The 15,742-nt window shown below is 39.8% G+C and overlaps 1 protein-coding gene across 1 annotated transcript; it reads right to left on the bottom strand.

Annotated features, from left to right (window-relative positions):
• Positions 1–620: 620 nt before the first annotated feature.
• Positions 621–1,619, bottom strand: LOC141608062 (uncharacterized). Its single transcript, XM_074427414.1, has one exon. It carries the CDS (start codon positions 1,617–1,619, stop codon positions 621–623), a length of 999 nt encoding a protein of 332 aa, XP_074283515.1.
• Between the last annotated feature and the right edge of the window lie 14,123 nt (positions 1,620–15,742).

The raw sequence follows: 15,742 nt of genomic DNA, 5'->3' as shown, positions 1-15,742 counted from the left end.
ACTGCTCCTATGCCTACCCCACTTGCATCACACTCAACCTCAAACAGTTTCTCAAAATCAGGTAATGCCAGGATGGGTGCTGAACAAATCCTTTCCTTGATGGTTTCAAAGGCAGTCTGTGTTGTGGGGGTCCATTTAAAATCTCCCTTCTTGAGGCACTCAGTAATGGGAGCAACCAGGGTGCTGAAATTTTTTATGAACCTTCTATAGAATGAGGTTAAACCATGAAAACCCCTGGCCTCAGTGATATTGGTTGGGACAAGCCAGGATCTGATGGCCTCCACCTTCTCTTGGTCCACTGAGATACCCTGGCCAGAGACAATATATCCCAGGAATGACACTTCAGGGACCATGAATGAGCATTTTTCTAATTTCCCAAAGAGCTTGTGCTTCCTGAGAGTTAAGAACACTGCCCTCAGGTGATTCAAGTGTTCAGTAGTGCTGGAGCTGTACACTAGTATGTCATCAAAGTATACAACTGCAGACACCCCAATAAAAGGCCTCAACACCTCAGTCATGAGCCTCATGAAGGTGCTAGGTGCGTTGGACAAACCAAATGGCATGACAAGCCACTCATAAAGTCCCAGTTTGGTTTTAAAGGTTGTTTTCCACTCATCACCCTACTTAATTCTGACCTGATGGTATCCCTGTCTTAGATCAATTTTGGAGAAGGTCTTTGCTCCACTTAGTTCATCTAGTAGGTCATCAAGTCTGGGAATTGGGAACCTGTACTTGATGGTGATGTTGTTTAGTGCTCTGCTATCTATACACATCCTCCAAGTACCATCTTTTTTTGGAACCAACAGAGCTGGTACTGCACATGGGCTTAGGGACTCCCTGACATAACCCTTACTCATAAGGTCAGTTATTTGCTCTTGCAGTTCCTTAGCAGTACCAGGGTCACACCTATAAGCAGGTTTGTTAGGTAAAGTTGCTCCTGGGAGGAGGTCAATTTGGTGTTCAATCCCTCTCAGAGGAGGTAATCCAGGGGGAAGTTCAGTGGGGAATACATCTTTGAACTCTTCCAGAATCCTTTTGAGAGGTTCAGGTTGGGGAACACAAGAATGCACCTTGATTTCTTTGGGAATGACAGCAAAAATGAGGGTTCCCTGGTTGAGCTCTTGTAGTACCTCATACTCCCTGAGTAGTAAGGTTCCATTAATCTGATTTGTGGGAGCTTTCTCACTAGATTTGGGGGGTGTAGCTAGGGCTAAAGGTGTGAGGGTGATCCTTTGCCCATCTTTGGTGAAGGAGTAGGTGTTATTCCTCCCATGTTGTACAATGCTCCTGTCAAATTCCCAAGGTCTCCCTAATAGGATGTGGCAGGCATCCATGGGAATGATATCACACATAACCTCGTCATTATAGGCTTGCCCAATAGAGAAGGAGATGAGGGCCTGCTTGTTCACAGCAATCTCAGAACCTTGACTAAGCCACCTGATCTTATAAGGGTGCTGATGTTCCCTGGTGGGAAGCTTGAGCTTCTCTATCAATGTAGTGGAAGCTACATTAGCACAATTGCCTCCATCTATGATTAGGTGACAAACCCTACCTTGTATAGTGCACCTGGACTGGAAGATTTGTTGCCTCTGACCCTCTTCTAGGCTTTGAGTGTGCATAACCCTTCTGAGCACTAGTGTTGGACCTTCATCAGAGGCCAGTACCAGCTCTCTATTAGATTATCCCCTGTCTTCTTCTTCTGTTGACTCCTCAAAGGGGCCTTCCACTTCAATATCCCCATCCTCTTCCATAAGTTGGATTTTCATTGCAGTGAGGGTTCTTTTGGTGGGACACTCTCTACTGAAATGTCCATAACCCTGACATTGGTAACACCTTCTCTTCAGGTCACCAGGAGGAGATCTACCGATCCGGCTTTCCTTTTTCTTCTTTAGGTGGCATATTAAACTTGACAGGGGTGTAAAGCTTGGAACTTTGGGGTTTGTATTGTGTTTTTGGTGCAGTGGCCTTTTCTTTTCCTTGTTTTTCCAATTTTTGTGACACCCTGACTACTTCATCAAAGGACCATAGGAGTTGTAGTTTAACCTTGGCACCAATTTTTGGGTCTAACCCCTCTATGAACCTAGCCATTTTCTGTTCTGGTTTCTCTTGTAACTCACACTGTAGGGTTTGGTTTTCAAATTCCCTGAGATAGGCTTCTACAGAGTCATCCCCTTGTTTTAGGTGAGTAAGTTTTAGAAACAAGTCTTGGGTGTAGTCAGTAGTAATAAACTTAGTTTTCATTTTGTTTTTGAGTTTATCCCAGGATTTGATAGGTTCTTTCCCCCCTCTTAATCTCTGGTTTTTCATGCCTTCATACCAGAGTGAAGCATAGCCCTTTAGTTTTAGGATAGCTACTTTAAACTTCTTTGAATCATCGTATCCTTTGAACTCAAAGATTCTTTCCATGGACCTAAGCCATTCTAGGAAATCATCTGGGTTCAAACTACCATTAAACTCAGGGAAATCTATTTTAATGGAGTTGTCATGTTTACCTGATCTAGGCCTCACTGGTATTGCTTCATCAGAGTTAGAGTTTTCTTCTGTGGCTCGATCCTGAACCACCCTGTTGACAGCAGTTGATATGGTTTCCATACTACCAGCTAATCTCCTGGCAGTGTCTTCTAGGAGGTTTAATCTCTCATTATCCATTTGTGCTTGCTTTTTTTTTTTTTTTTGATTTTTTTGAGTAGACAAGGTTTTTGAGGGGTTGGGAAAAAAAAGGTGGTGTATTTATAGAGAGTTTTAGCCTTGGCTCTGATAACCAATTTAGAGCATATAATAAACGATTTAAGCTTAGAAATGTATTTGCAGTAAACAAGGCATAAACTTTATGGAAAATCAGATTAAAGTAGGTTCCTTTTTGGTGAAAATTTTGAACAACTCTCAATGAAAGACGCAAAGAATAACGAGGCTCACAATGAAACAAGAATTGATGGTGACATTCACAAGAGTAATAATAAAAAGACTAAGGTAAATTTCTGCCAACACAGTCACTAAGGATTGATCCCCACAGTGTAATCGGTCCTTGTACTCCACACAGGAAATAAGCTGCAGAAATGCAGGTTCTTCTTTTATCAAAAGCTGCCCTCATTCCAGGGATGGTTACAGAATTTATAGTCCTCAAATGGCAAGTGTTTGTAGGGTTTTAGAATAGAAAAGAACAAACGAAATTAAAACAAAGACAAACTAGGAATGCAATGACTCATGAAATGGACAAAATAACAGCTACAATAGTACTCCTCCTCATGTGCTCCTGTTGGGTGATATTTGTGTTGATGTGGACGTCAGCAGCAGGAAGGTTCCTAGGCAAGGTTGTAGTGGCCACCTCCCTTAGGCTAGATGGACCATGGTCAGGCCCCGTGGTGTTAGACCTTGACAAATAAATTGCACCCATTCGTTTTGTGCAGGTGTATGTGCCTGGTTGTTTAGGATTGTGTCTGTGGTGGGATTCGAACCCAGAGCTCCTGCTCCAAGTAGGAGTGCCAAGATTAGAGAAATCAATGTTCCTAATAATTGAGGAGAATGGTGTGCCAGGCTGAACTTTCAACTTTGATCCTGAAGCTTTTTCTCCCAGCTTTAGTTTCAGGCTGGATTCTGATTCTTTCAATTTTGCAACTTCTGCTTCAGCCTGGGCCATTTTTTGTTTCAACTGTTCCATTTCCAACAGTTGTTGTTTGGCGGCAGCCAGTTGTTGCTCAATGCTGTCTCCTGCCATTTCTCAAGTTTTTTGTGGTGTTTAGTTATGGGTTTTGATTATTTTTGAGCTAGATGCCCCACGGTGGGCGCCAATTGTTTTGGCAAGAATTTTACTGAATAAGAACTTTCTGCCAGGGATTTATGTGTAGGGTGATCTAACTCAAACAATTCGCCTGACTAGTATTATTAAATAAAAGAACAAATAAAAACAAGGACACAAAGATTTTATACGTGGAAAAACCCTGGGAATCCAGTGCAAAATGCTTGGATTTTGTTTCAATCAAGCTATATTTCTGGTATGATAAAACTAGGATTGGCTATGCCAGGCTAATGATTGAAGTGGAGGTAGGACAGGAGTTCCCTGAAAAATTGGTGTTCCTGGATGAGAAAGGGGAGGAGGTGTGGATCAGGATAGAATATGAATGGAAACCCATAGTTTGTTCTATCTGCAAAGGAGTGGGGCATGGCAGTGATGTCTGCAAAAAGCCTACTAAGGTTCAACCTGTGAATGCTCCAGTGCCTAAAGTTGCACCCCAATCAAGGAAAGTTTGGAGACCTGTGGCTAAACCTTTACAGAATGTACCAGTGAGACCTGCTCCCAGTAGTGTCAATCCACCTGCTGCTGGGATTGTTAGAGTCCCTGCCATCACACCTGTTTCTGCTGTTACTAGGATGGTTAGACAAGAGCATCATTCACCAGGTCCTGGGATTGCTGGGCCTTCATATGCTGCTGTTTTGACCAGCCCTACAAAAAATGTGAATGGGGGACTGACTGAACCACCTGACATTGTTAATAATGGATAATCTGGGCTGCTGGAATGTACGGGGTATGAATAAGCTCTCTAAACAGCTAGACATTAAAAGATTTTTGCACCACAATAATGTAGGTCTTTTTGGTTTAGTTGAGCATAAAATAAAGGATCAAGATATGAATGGAGTTCTTAGTAATTTGGGTCAGCATTGGCAAGGTATTAATAACAATAATCAGCATCCTGGTGGTAGGGTATGGATTATATGGATACAACAAAATTTTCATATTAGCTTAGTGCATATGTCTTCTCAGCAAATAACAGTTAGGGTTAATGAACTCTCTTCTGGTGACATTTTTCTCTTCACTGCTGTCTATGGTTCTAATGATGATGAGGAAAGGAAAGATCTCTGGGTGGATTTAATGCATATTAAAGATGGGTGTAATGTCCCTTGGTGTCTCTGTTGGGACTTTAATAATATGTTGGACTTTCATGAAAAAATAGGTAGACCTGTGTTATGGAATGACATTGCTGAGTTCAGAGCTTGTGTTAAGTATTGTGAAGTTACTGATGTCAAAGGTCAGGGAGCTTTCTTCACATGGAACAACAAGCATGAACCTGCTACTCGAGTTTTTTCCAGGATTGACAGATGCTTGGTTAATGCTGAGTGGATGAACAACTATTCTGAATGCTATGCTTACTTTCTTCCTGAGGGGTTGTTTGACCATAATCCTTGCATCTGTTATAGGAGAATTGTAGCACACAGGAAACCTCACTTTAGAAACTTCAATATGTGGGGGAGTGATCCTAATTTCAAAGGTCTCATTCATTCTTATTGGAATCAACCTGTCTCTGGCACTCTCATGTATCAAGTGGTCACCAAATTAAGGAATCTTAAGAAACCGTTGAGGGAGCTTAACAAAAATGGGTACTCTGATATTGAGAAAGCAGTGGGGGTGGCCAAAATCAGACTGGATAGATTGCAGGAGCAGATGCACAATGATCTTGCTAATCACTTGATATTGGCAGAGGAATTGGAAGCTGCTTCTACTTACAGAGATCTTTGTAAGGCTCACCATAGCTTCCTCAGTCAAAAAGCTAAAGTGGCATGGCTCCATGAGGGTGATGAAAACACTCAGTTCTTTCATGCTCAAATTAAAACACGTCAAATCCAAAACAAAGTTCTCCAAATTCAGGACTGTGAGGGTAAAAGTTACTGCAGTCCCTCTGATATTGAACAGGCTTTTTTGAATTATTATGAAGACCTGCTTGGCACTAGAAAAGCCACTACTGATGTTCACAAAGCTACTGTCAGAACTGGTCCTATGCTTACTGAACAACATAAAATCACTTTGCTTAAGCCTGTGCACCCTGATGAGGTAAAAGCTAATATTTTTGGTATCCCTGCCACAAAATCCCCGGGACCTGATGGCTTCTCCAGTCAGTTCTTTAGGGACTCATGGGATGTGGTTGGTCCTGATATCACTGCTGCTGTTCTTGACTTCTTCAGTACTGGGAAGTTATTGAAGCAAACTAATACTACCACTCTTACACTTATACCCAAAGTCCATAATCCTACCTCTGTCACTGAATTTCGTCCCATTGCATGCTGTAACATCATCTACAAATGCATTGCAAAGATTTTATGCACAAGATTGGGAGAGGTATTACCTGACATAATTAGTAGTAATCAAGGAGCTTTCATTAAAGGGAGGAACATTGTTGAGAACGTGCTTATTTGCCAAGATCTTGTGAGACTGTACAATAGGAAAGCTGCTTCCCAAAGATGCTTAATCAAAATTGATCTCAGGAAGGCTTATGATACGGTTGAATGGAAATTTGTTCATCAAATGCTTATTGCTATGAAATTCCCCAAGAGGGTTTATTGAGCTGGTGATGACCTGTGTTACCACACCTTCCTATTCTTTGGCCATCAATGGAAACTCCTTTGGATTTTTCCCTGGCAAGAGAGGGTTAAGGCAAGGGGATCCCCTCTCCCCCTTGCTCTTTACCTTATGTATGGAGTACCTATCTTGAATCCTAAATGTCATTGCTCAGCAATCTGATTTCCAATTCCATCCTCTGTGTAGACCTCTCCAACTTAACCATCTCCTTTTTGCGGATGACCTACTTTTGTTTTGCAAGGGCACTGAAGTTTCTATCATGTGGTTGTTGAGGGGTTTTGCTACTTTTTCTGCTTCTTCAGGGTTATGTCTTAATAAAACAAAGACTGACATCTACTTTAATGGTATGACTGGGAATACTATGGCTAAAATTCTTCAGGTCTCTGGTTTCAGGAAGGGGACATTGCCTTTTAGGTATCTGGGAGTTCCCATTTCATCCAAAAAATTGTCCAAGAATGAATGCTCTAAGTTGACTGAGAGAATAGTAGCTAAGATCAGAACTTGGGGCACTAGGCACCTCTCTTATGCAGGGCGCTTGGTGTTAGTTAATTCTGTTCTATCCACTATTCACACCTACTGGGCGAATATTTTTCTGATTCCCAATGGGATCATGAACAAAATTGACTCTATCTATAGAAACTTCTTATGGAGTGGCAAGGATTCATATGCTAGAGCACCTAATGTGAATTGGAAGACTTGTTGCACTCCTAAAGAAGAGGGAGGGCTTGGTATTAAAAATTTGAAAGAGTGGAATAAAGCCTTGCTTGGGAAATACACTTGGTGGATAGCTGCTAAGAAGGATCACCTCTGGGTTCGTTGGGTGAATCATGTCTATATGAAATCTGGTGACTGGCATGACTACACTGCCCCTTTGGATTGCAGTTGGTCATGGAAGAAGATTGTCCTGGTTAAAGATTCCTTCAAAGCAGCTTATGTTGGTAACCAATGGCTAGATCAAACTAAACCTTATACTGTGAGTGCTGGTTATCACTGGATTAGGACGCCAGCTATGAAAGTTCCATGGAGGTATACTTGTTGGAACCCTCTCAATGTCCCTAAAACTTCTTTTATTTATTGGGCCAGCAAACTGGAGCGTTTATTGACCAGAGACAGAATTGCTCGCATGGGTTTTGGGCATGAGACTACTTGCTACCTGTGTGATACTGAAACAGAGACCCACCATCATCTGTTCTATACCTGTGAGTCAGTAAGCAGTGTCTCAGATGTCTGCAGCAGCGTTTATGTATCAGTTTTCCTTCACAATCTTTTGATCAATGGTGTGCATCAGGCAGAGGTAAAAGTAAGCTACAAAGGAGAGTGGTTAGTGCTTGTGTGGTAAGCCTTACTTATGAAATATGGTATGCAAGGAACATTGCACGTCTTCAGCAGCAGGTTTGCCGACCTGATATACTTGTGCGGAGGATTGTCACTAATGTTAAGCATCGTTGGAGCAAGAACAATCACAGTACTCTACATCAGCGAGACCAAACTTGGATAGATAAGCTAGAATGAGAGTTTATTATTTTTCCTTTTTTTCTTTGAGAATGTATATGCATACGAACTAATTGTTGTATTCGGTTAATTCTTTTATTAATATACTTACCCTTCACCAAAAAAAAAAACCTGGGAATAAGGGAAAAAACCACGGGCGCCAAGCCAGAAGTGATTGTTACTATGATCTTTGGTAGCCTGACAGAGTATTGGTATATCAGGCGTGGCAGGCTAAATTATATATCTTAAGAGTACAAGAATATAAGTGAGAGTAAGAGTGTGTTCGATGTCCTTTCTGATTTTATCTTCTCTTGTATTTATACTCGCTTTTCAAGTCTCCCTTGCTACCGTTTAGGGTTTCCTGGTAAATAGGGCTTGTGCCCTATTTACCCGGAGGTGGTTGCCCTTTATTCATTCGTTGCCTTTGACTATTTTTCACATCTTCTTCTCTTGAATTGGTCTTCCTTGTTTGTAGGGAGCCTATATAAACTGCCTGGTTCTTGCCTGTTGCGCATGTTTAGCATTTTCTTGTGCCTGACTTGTTTTCCTTTCGGCCTGCTGGTTAGCTGTTGCCTGCCTTACATCAACTCCTGTTTGGTGCCTATCCATAATTGATATATAAATGCCTGGTTTCAGGTGTCTTTAGCTTGAAACTTGGCTTTGGTTATTACTTGGCCTCTGTCAGGTCAGGCAGGATAATTCTGGGCCCAACACTGACATTAATTTCTACTACACAGCTACATAAAATAGCCAGGTTGATTGTGATAATGTTGGAAACTGGGGAAAAGCCATCCGAAAAAGAGTTGGATATGGTTCAAGAAGTCATGAAGGAAGCAGAGGAGGAAAAGGAGGAGGAAAAAGAGGTAATAATATTTATGTCTTATATATATACAATGTGTTATATGATTTGGAAAATCAGTACATGTTATATGGACAAGTGTTAATGTACAGAAGGAAGCCGAGGAGGACATGGCAAGGGAGAAGGAAATGGCAAAGGAGACTGAGGTGGGAGCCGAGGATCGATATCAGGCAGTTGAAGAGGAAGAGGAAGCCAGGAAGGTCGTGACACAGGATGAGATTGAGGTAGTTGATGATCAGACGTGTTCTTCTCTACACCTAAAAAGGTAATAGCTTCTAGTTTATAATTATTCATCTCAGTACACGTTTTTTACTTATGAAATTTATTAAAGGTAGTGAATGTATGTGTATTAATTAATTAAAGCTGTCGTGAAGGGCGATTGGAAGGTGGCTTGTCGTCTGTTCTATTTACAGGGGAAACAGAAAGTTGTTGTTGCTAGGGGATACGTGTTCGCTTACGACCGGCTTCAACAAGTTAAGGTTCATGGTATACCCCTTCGTCACAATTGCAGGAAAGTGGAAGTGTCCCAATTATATAAAGACGAGTATAGGGAAGTAAAAGTACCATTTCTTAATAAGGAGATCACTTATTTGAAATAAGCCCTAAGCTCTTATGTGCAATGGCCTAACAACCTCATCAATGTTGTCATCCCCGAGGTACCTATACGCTGACGTTAATTATTACTTGTTCTTTAAATATATTAGGGTACGAATATTAACACATCATAAGTACTTTAATCTTTACATTTGCAGAAGTTAAGCAAAGCCATGGCGGCAGCTAAAGCAATTACTACTACGTCAATGGAAGTTGTTGCAATCAAGCCTGCTTATGATTCTTATTATGAATCGTGTGAATATAAGAAAAAAATGAAAAATTTGAAGGCTTTGCACAACTGGTCAGTAAAGAAGTCACCTAGAGGGGATGTAGTCATGATTAACATTGAAGAGGAAATTATGGGCGCAATTTGATATAGCCGCATCTTTGGACCGAAGCAACTGATGGAATTTGTCGACCTTGACAATTTAGATGCTGTTCACATTTTGATTTGGATGAAGTAAGTTTTATTAATAAAACTATTTAGTCATTTCCATTTATGAATAATGATGTTTGTTTAAATTATCAATTACAATAACATTCTTCATTCCATGTGGCGTAATAGGTACCTGAATAATCAGTTCGCTGAGTGGAAGGTCCCAATTCACGCCTACGGATTCTTGAGTCCTAAGGCATTCTCTGTGCACAGAATTTCTTACGAAGAACAAATCAATAGTATCGCTCGTCGGTTGATGTCGACCAAAAAACTATGGCTTGTCCCCTACAATGAGAATATGTATGTATAGTACGTGATTAATGTAATGAATCATGGTTCTGTGAAATTATTATTAACATGCTTAAATGCGTGTAAATGAACTAACAGTTCAATGTCCCAAATTGAATAGGAAGCATTGGGTGCTACTGGCAATCCAAGTGGAAACAAAAATAATGTACTGGATTGACTCTTACGAAGGCAAACCCTCTGACAGTTGTGTAAGGATGATAACTGAGTAAGTTTACAACCTTCAATAATGTCATTTGTTATTGTATGACTTGAGCCATATATATGCAAATAATAATGGCATGTGTGTATATTTATGAATTAGTGTTTTTGAAGCAAAAAAAAGATTATGTCCACTTGGGAAATATGAAAGCAACGTTGTTCCCAATTTTATCACGCCATTAGTAAGTATATTCTTAATAATTACTTGTATCATTTAATTAATGTTTATGCGAGAGGTTGATTATCTAATTCAGCTGAATTGTGTGTGATTTATATATTAGTCTCCTAAAGTACCAGACGATAAATAATGCGCCTTTTACGTTTGTCAGTCCATGTGGGAGGTTATCAACAGAAAATTATCTATTATTCCGATACGGGTTAGTGTGATTTGAAAACTATTTCAGACGTAAATTGACTTCAATTCTGTATACTTCCTTGTATTATATCTATTTTGATTATGTATATTTTGAATTGTAGTTTCCACTAATACTCAACAAAGCCCCAGAATATTCGCCAGAGGACATCAACCAGATGAGAAATATGTGGGCCAGTTATGTTGTTTCATTAGCGGAGTCTCAATAGGTTTCTCGTGCTTTATGTACGAGTGTGTATATATAGAGCCATTGTGTGTATTGGCTTCTTTTGTTTTTCTGAGGAAGTTGTGTTTTGGCTTTTGATCATCCTGTTTGTACTGTTTTAAAACTGGGTTTAATTGATCGCAGGGTGTAATATTTTGATACAGGATTGAGTTTTGCGATTGCCTGCACAATTTCTTTGGAATGCTATTTTCAAAGCAAGAAATTTGAAAAATAGCATTCCAAGAAATTTACAAATTTCTTTGAAAAAATAGCATTTCAAAGAAATTTGCTAGAACAAGCTAAAATCATTTTAAAAAAAAATAATTAAAAACGATAACGGTTAAAAACAACCCGTTGCAAACACTTATTTGACAACGGTTTTATATAGATAAATAACCGTTGACATATTTTCCCTCCCATTCAAACCGCCAAAAATATAAGATAACGAACGATAACCGTTGTCGAGTTCAAAACTTTTACAACGGTTTATTTAAGCAGAACCGTTGTCAAAAATTTCATCAATAAAAATAGATAACGGTTACATACCGTTGTCAACAGATGAATATAACAACGGTTTTGCAGGCAATAAAGCCGTTGTTAAATTTTGACATTCAATTAAATAAGATAACGAAATGAACCGTTATCATATATAATATTTAACAACGGTTTTAGAACGATAAGACGTTGTCAATAGTAAACTATGACAACGGATTTGAAACCGTTCTTAAGATTTAATAACGGTTTCGTAAAAGATTTTATAACGGTTCTTGATGTTATATAATGGTCGCGTGTTATTTGTACAACCGTGGCATATATTTAACAACCGTCGTTGCAATAACGGTCCCGTGTTTCTATTTAAAAACTGTAATTGCATTATTTGACTGTTATTGAAGGTCTTATTTGGCGTAGTGAATTATAAGCCATCTTATGTTTTATTTGATTCGGGAGAGACCCACTCCTTTATATCAAGTGACCATGTTAAAGTGTTGGGATTAGTTGACCCAGTAATAATAAAAGATGAAGTAACAATATCTTCTGGGGAGTCGATATCTTGTACCAAAGTATATAAAAATATAAATATTCTTATCGGAGAGGTTTTATTTTCTATGGACTTAATAGAATTTCCTTTGGGTGGTTTTGAGAATATTTTGGGGATGGATTGGTTGAGTAAAAATAGAGCCTTTATTGATTGTCATCAAAAGAAAGTATCCTTGAAGGGACCAAAGGGAGTAAGAGTGTCTTATAGGGGATTTGTCGTAAGACCAAAGGTGAGACTTATATCAACAAATACCTTGAAGTCGTGTTTGAGGAAGGGAGGAGAGTTGATCTTGTGTCACGTGAGAGACCTGCGTGGGGAAGTGAAGGGCGCAGGAGATATTTCTGTGGTGAGTGAGTTTCAGGATGTGTTTCCGGACGAGATTACAGGGTTACCACCAAAGAGAGATGTAGATTTTAATATTGAGTTGAAACCTGGGACGGGACCTATTTATAAGGCACCTTACAGAATGGGACCTAAGGAGTTGGAGGAGTTGAAGAAGCAGTTGGAGGAGTTGCTATATAGGGTTATGTGAGACCAAGTGTGTCACCTTGGGGTGCACCAGTGTTATTTGTTAAGAAGAAGGATGGGAGCATGAGATTGTGTATAGATTACAGGGAGTTGAATAATGTGACGATTAAGAATAGGTACCCTTTGCCTCGAAATGATGATTTATTTGATCAGCTTAGTGGGAGCTGGAGTTTTCTCTAAGATCGACTTAAGGCAGGGTTACCATCAGTTGAGAGTTAAGGAGGAGGATATTCCTAAGACTGCCTTTAGGACGAGGTATGGACATTATGCGTTTGTGGTTATGCCTTTTGGTTTGACTAATGCACCTGCAGTATTTATGGATTTGATGAATAGAGTGTTTAGTCCTTACCTTGATCAGTTTATTGTCGTCTTTATTGATGATATATTGGTATAATCTAAGAATAAAGAGGAGCATGAGAAGCGTTTGAGGATTGTGTTGCAGATCTTGAGGGAGAATAATTTATATGCTAAATTGAGTAAGTGTGAGTTTTGATTGGATAAAGTAGCATTTTTGGGGCATGTGGTGTCAAAGGAGGGAGTGTCAGTTGATCCATGTAAAATTGAGGCGGTGTATAATTGGGAGAGGCCGAAAAACGTGGCAGATGTGAGGAGTTTTCTGGGGTTGGCTGGTTACTACAGGAGATTTGTGAAAGATTTCTCTAAGGTAGCTAAGCCTTTGACTGCTTTGATGAGGAAGGAGAACATGTTTAAGTGGGATGAGAGTTGTGAGACAGCTTTTCTAACCTTGAAGGAGCGCTTTACCACAGCTCCTATCTTAGCTTTACCTGAAGGGAGTGAGAATTTTGAGGTATATACTGATGCTTCAAAGAATGGATTGGGATGTGTGCTAATGCAAAGAGGGAAAGTGATAGCTTATGCTTCGAGACAGTTGAAACCTTATGAAGAGAATTATCCGACGCACGATCTAAAGCTAGGCGCGGTCGTATTTGCCCTTAAATTATGGAGGCATTATTTGTATGGAGCCACTTTCAAGGTATTTTTTGATCATAAGAGTCTTAAATATATTTATACTCAGAAAGAGCTTAATATGAGGCAGGGGAGATGGATAGAGTTGATTGGAGATTATGATATGGAGATAGTTTACCATGAAAGGAAGGTTAATGTGGTGGCAGATGTTTTAAGTAGGAAGTCTATTCATGCTTTGTGTTTAGCTATATCACGAGTGAAGTTGCAAGATAAGTTAGAGAAAATGGGGATTTGTGTGATAATAAAAGGGGAATCAGTTGGGGATTTGACTGTTGAACCAGAGTTGTATGCTGAGATTAGAGAGAACCAGAAAGGAGACCTGAGAGTAGAGAAGTGGCGCACGGCCGTGATGGAGGGCGTGACGTCATGCTTTGCCGTGGGGGTGGATGGTGGTTTGAAGTTCGATGGGAGATGGTGTGTACCTGATGATGAGGAATTGAAAAGAAAGATTCTGACTGAAGCACATTCTACACCGTATTCTGTGCATCCTGGAGGGGATAAGTTATATAAAGATTTGAAGAAAACGTTCTGTTGGCCTGGGATGAAGAAGGAGGTTGCTGAGTTTGTTTCGAGATTTCTAGTTTGTCAAAGCATGAAAGGTGAGCATAAGAGACCACAAGGTAAGGTACATTCTTTAGATGTGCCTGAGTGGAAGTGGGAGACCAATTCTATGGATTTCATTGTTGGTTTGCCTCGTACTCAGAAGGGCAATAATATGATTTGGGTGATAGTAGATCGTCTGGCTAAGACGGCGCAATTTATTCCTATGAAAGATACTTGGAGTAAGGCTGAGTTGGCTAAAACTTATGTGAGAAATATTCTGAAGTTGCATGGGATTCCAAAATATATCGTTTCTGATCGTGATTCAAGGTTTATTTCTAAGTTCTGGCAAGAGTTGCAAGAGTGTATGGGTACAACCTTGAAGATGAGCACTGCATTTCATCCAGGTAGAGACGGACAGACTGAGGGGACTATTCAGAATTTGGAGGATATGTTGAGAGCTTGTGTCTTGGAGTTTGGAGGTTCATAGGAAGAGAGGTTAGACTTGATAGAGTTTTCTTATAATAACAGTTATCATGCTAGCATTGGTATGTCACCTTTTGAAGCTTTGTATGGAAGGAAGTGCAGGAGTCCAGTCTATTGGGACGATGTCATTGATGTCGTGACACTGGGGCCGGATTTGATCGAGCAGATGGTTGAGCAGGTACATGTAATTAGACAGAAGATGAGAGTTGCACAAGATCGACAGAAGAGTTATGCAGATTTGAAGAGAAGTGAGATTGAGTTTTTTGTGGGAGACAAAGTGTTGTTGAAAGTGTCACCAATGAAGGGATTTGATCGAGCAGATGGTTGAGCAGGTACATGTAATTAGACAGAAGATGAGAGTTGCACAAGATCGACAGAAGAGTTATGCAGATTTGAAGAGAAGTGAGATTGAGTTTGTTGTGGGAGACAAAGTGTTGTTGAAAGTGTCACCAATGAAGGGAGTGATGCATTTCGGCAAGAGAGGTAAGATGAGTCAGAAGTACATTGGGCCTTATGAGATTTTAGATTATGTTGGTGAAGTGGCATACCGTCTTGCACTACCACCAGCCTTGGCGAGAGTTCATAATATTTTTCATGTTTCACAGCTGGGGAAATATGCGAGTGATCCTACTCATGTGTTAGCAGTTGAGACAGTTGAGATGGATGAGAATTTGTCTTATGTGGAGGTGGCTAGAAGATTTTGGACAGAAAGGTGAGAAGACTAGAAATAGTGAGATTGCATTGGTGAAAGTTCTATAGTCTAATCATAATGTAGAGGAAGCTACTTGTGAAGCTGAAGCTGAGATAAAAGAGAAGTATCCTCATTTGTTTGCGTAAGGTATGTTGGTTACGAGGACGTAACCTTTTCTTTTACGGGGGTAGAATATAATACCGCGTTTAATTTTGGTCATAAATGATAGTAATTTAACTAAGTGTGTGTCGGTTACCATTTAATTGTTTAGTTTGGGTATTGAAGTGTGGTGAACTTCGGGACGAAATTCTTTTTAAGGAGGAAAGACTGTAATACTCCGCATTTTTAATTAAAATTTTATAATTTATAATTTATAAGATGTGAATAAATAATAGTTGTTGTCGTAAAAAGAAAAGAAAAACAAAATAAACAAATAATATGGACCGGGTGTTGGACCGTGTAAGAACACGGGTGGTTGGGCCGTGTTGCACACGGTTTGGACCGAGTAAAGAGGGAGTTAGTATGTGGTTTGGGTGTTATCTATGTACTAAGATATTTTCATTAGTTTAATATTAAAGGCAGCTTCCTAGAACCTTCCACCTTCACCTACCAATTTATATAAATACATAACCTATGCCTCACCATCATAATTATTTC

This window comes from Silene latifolia, chromosome 10 (assembly GCF_048544455.1).
Source record: "Silene latifolia isolate original U9 population chromosome 10, ASM4854445v1, whole genome shotgun sequence".
NCBI classification, from domain to species: domain Eukaryota; kingdom Viridiplantae; phylum Streptophyta; class Magnoliopsida; order Caryophyllales; family Caryophyllaceae; genus Silene; species Silene latifolia.
This window is presented reverse-complemented; position numbering and strand designations above follow the sequence as displayed.

What these genes read in the sequence shown, in the direction of transcription:
- LOC141608062 (XM_074427414.1), bottom strand. Translation starts at nt 1,619, where the DNA reads ATGCACACTCAAAGCCTAGAAGAGGGTCAGAGGCAACAAATCTTCCAG.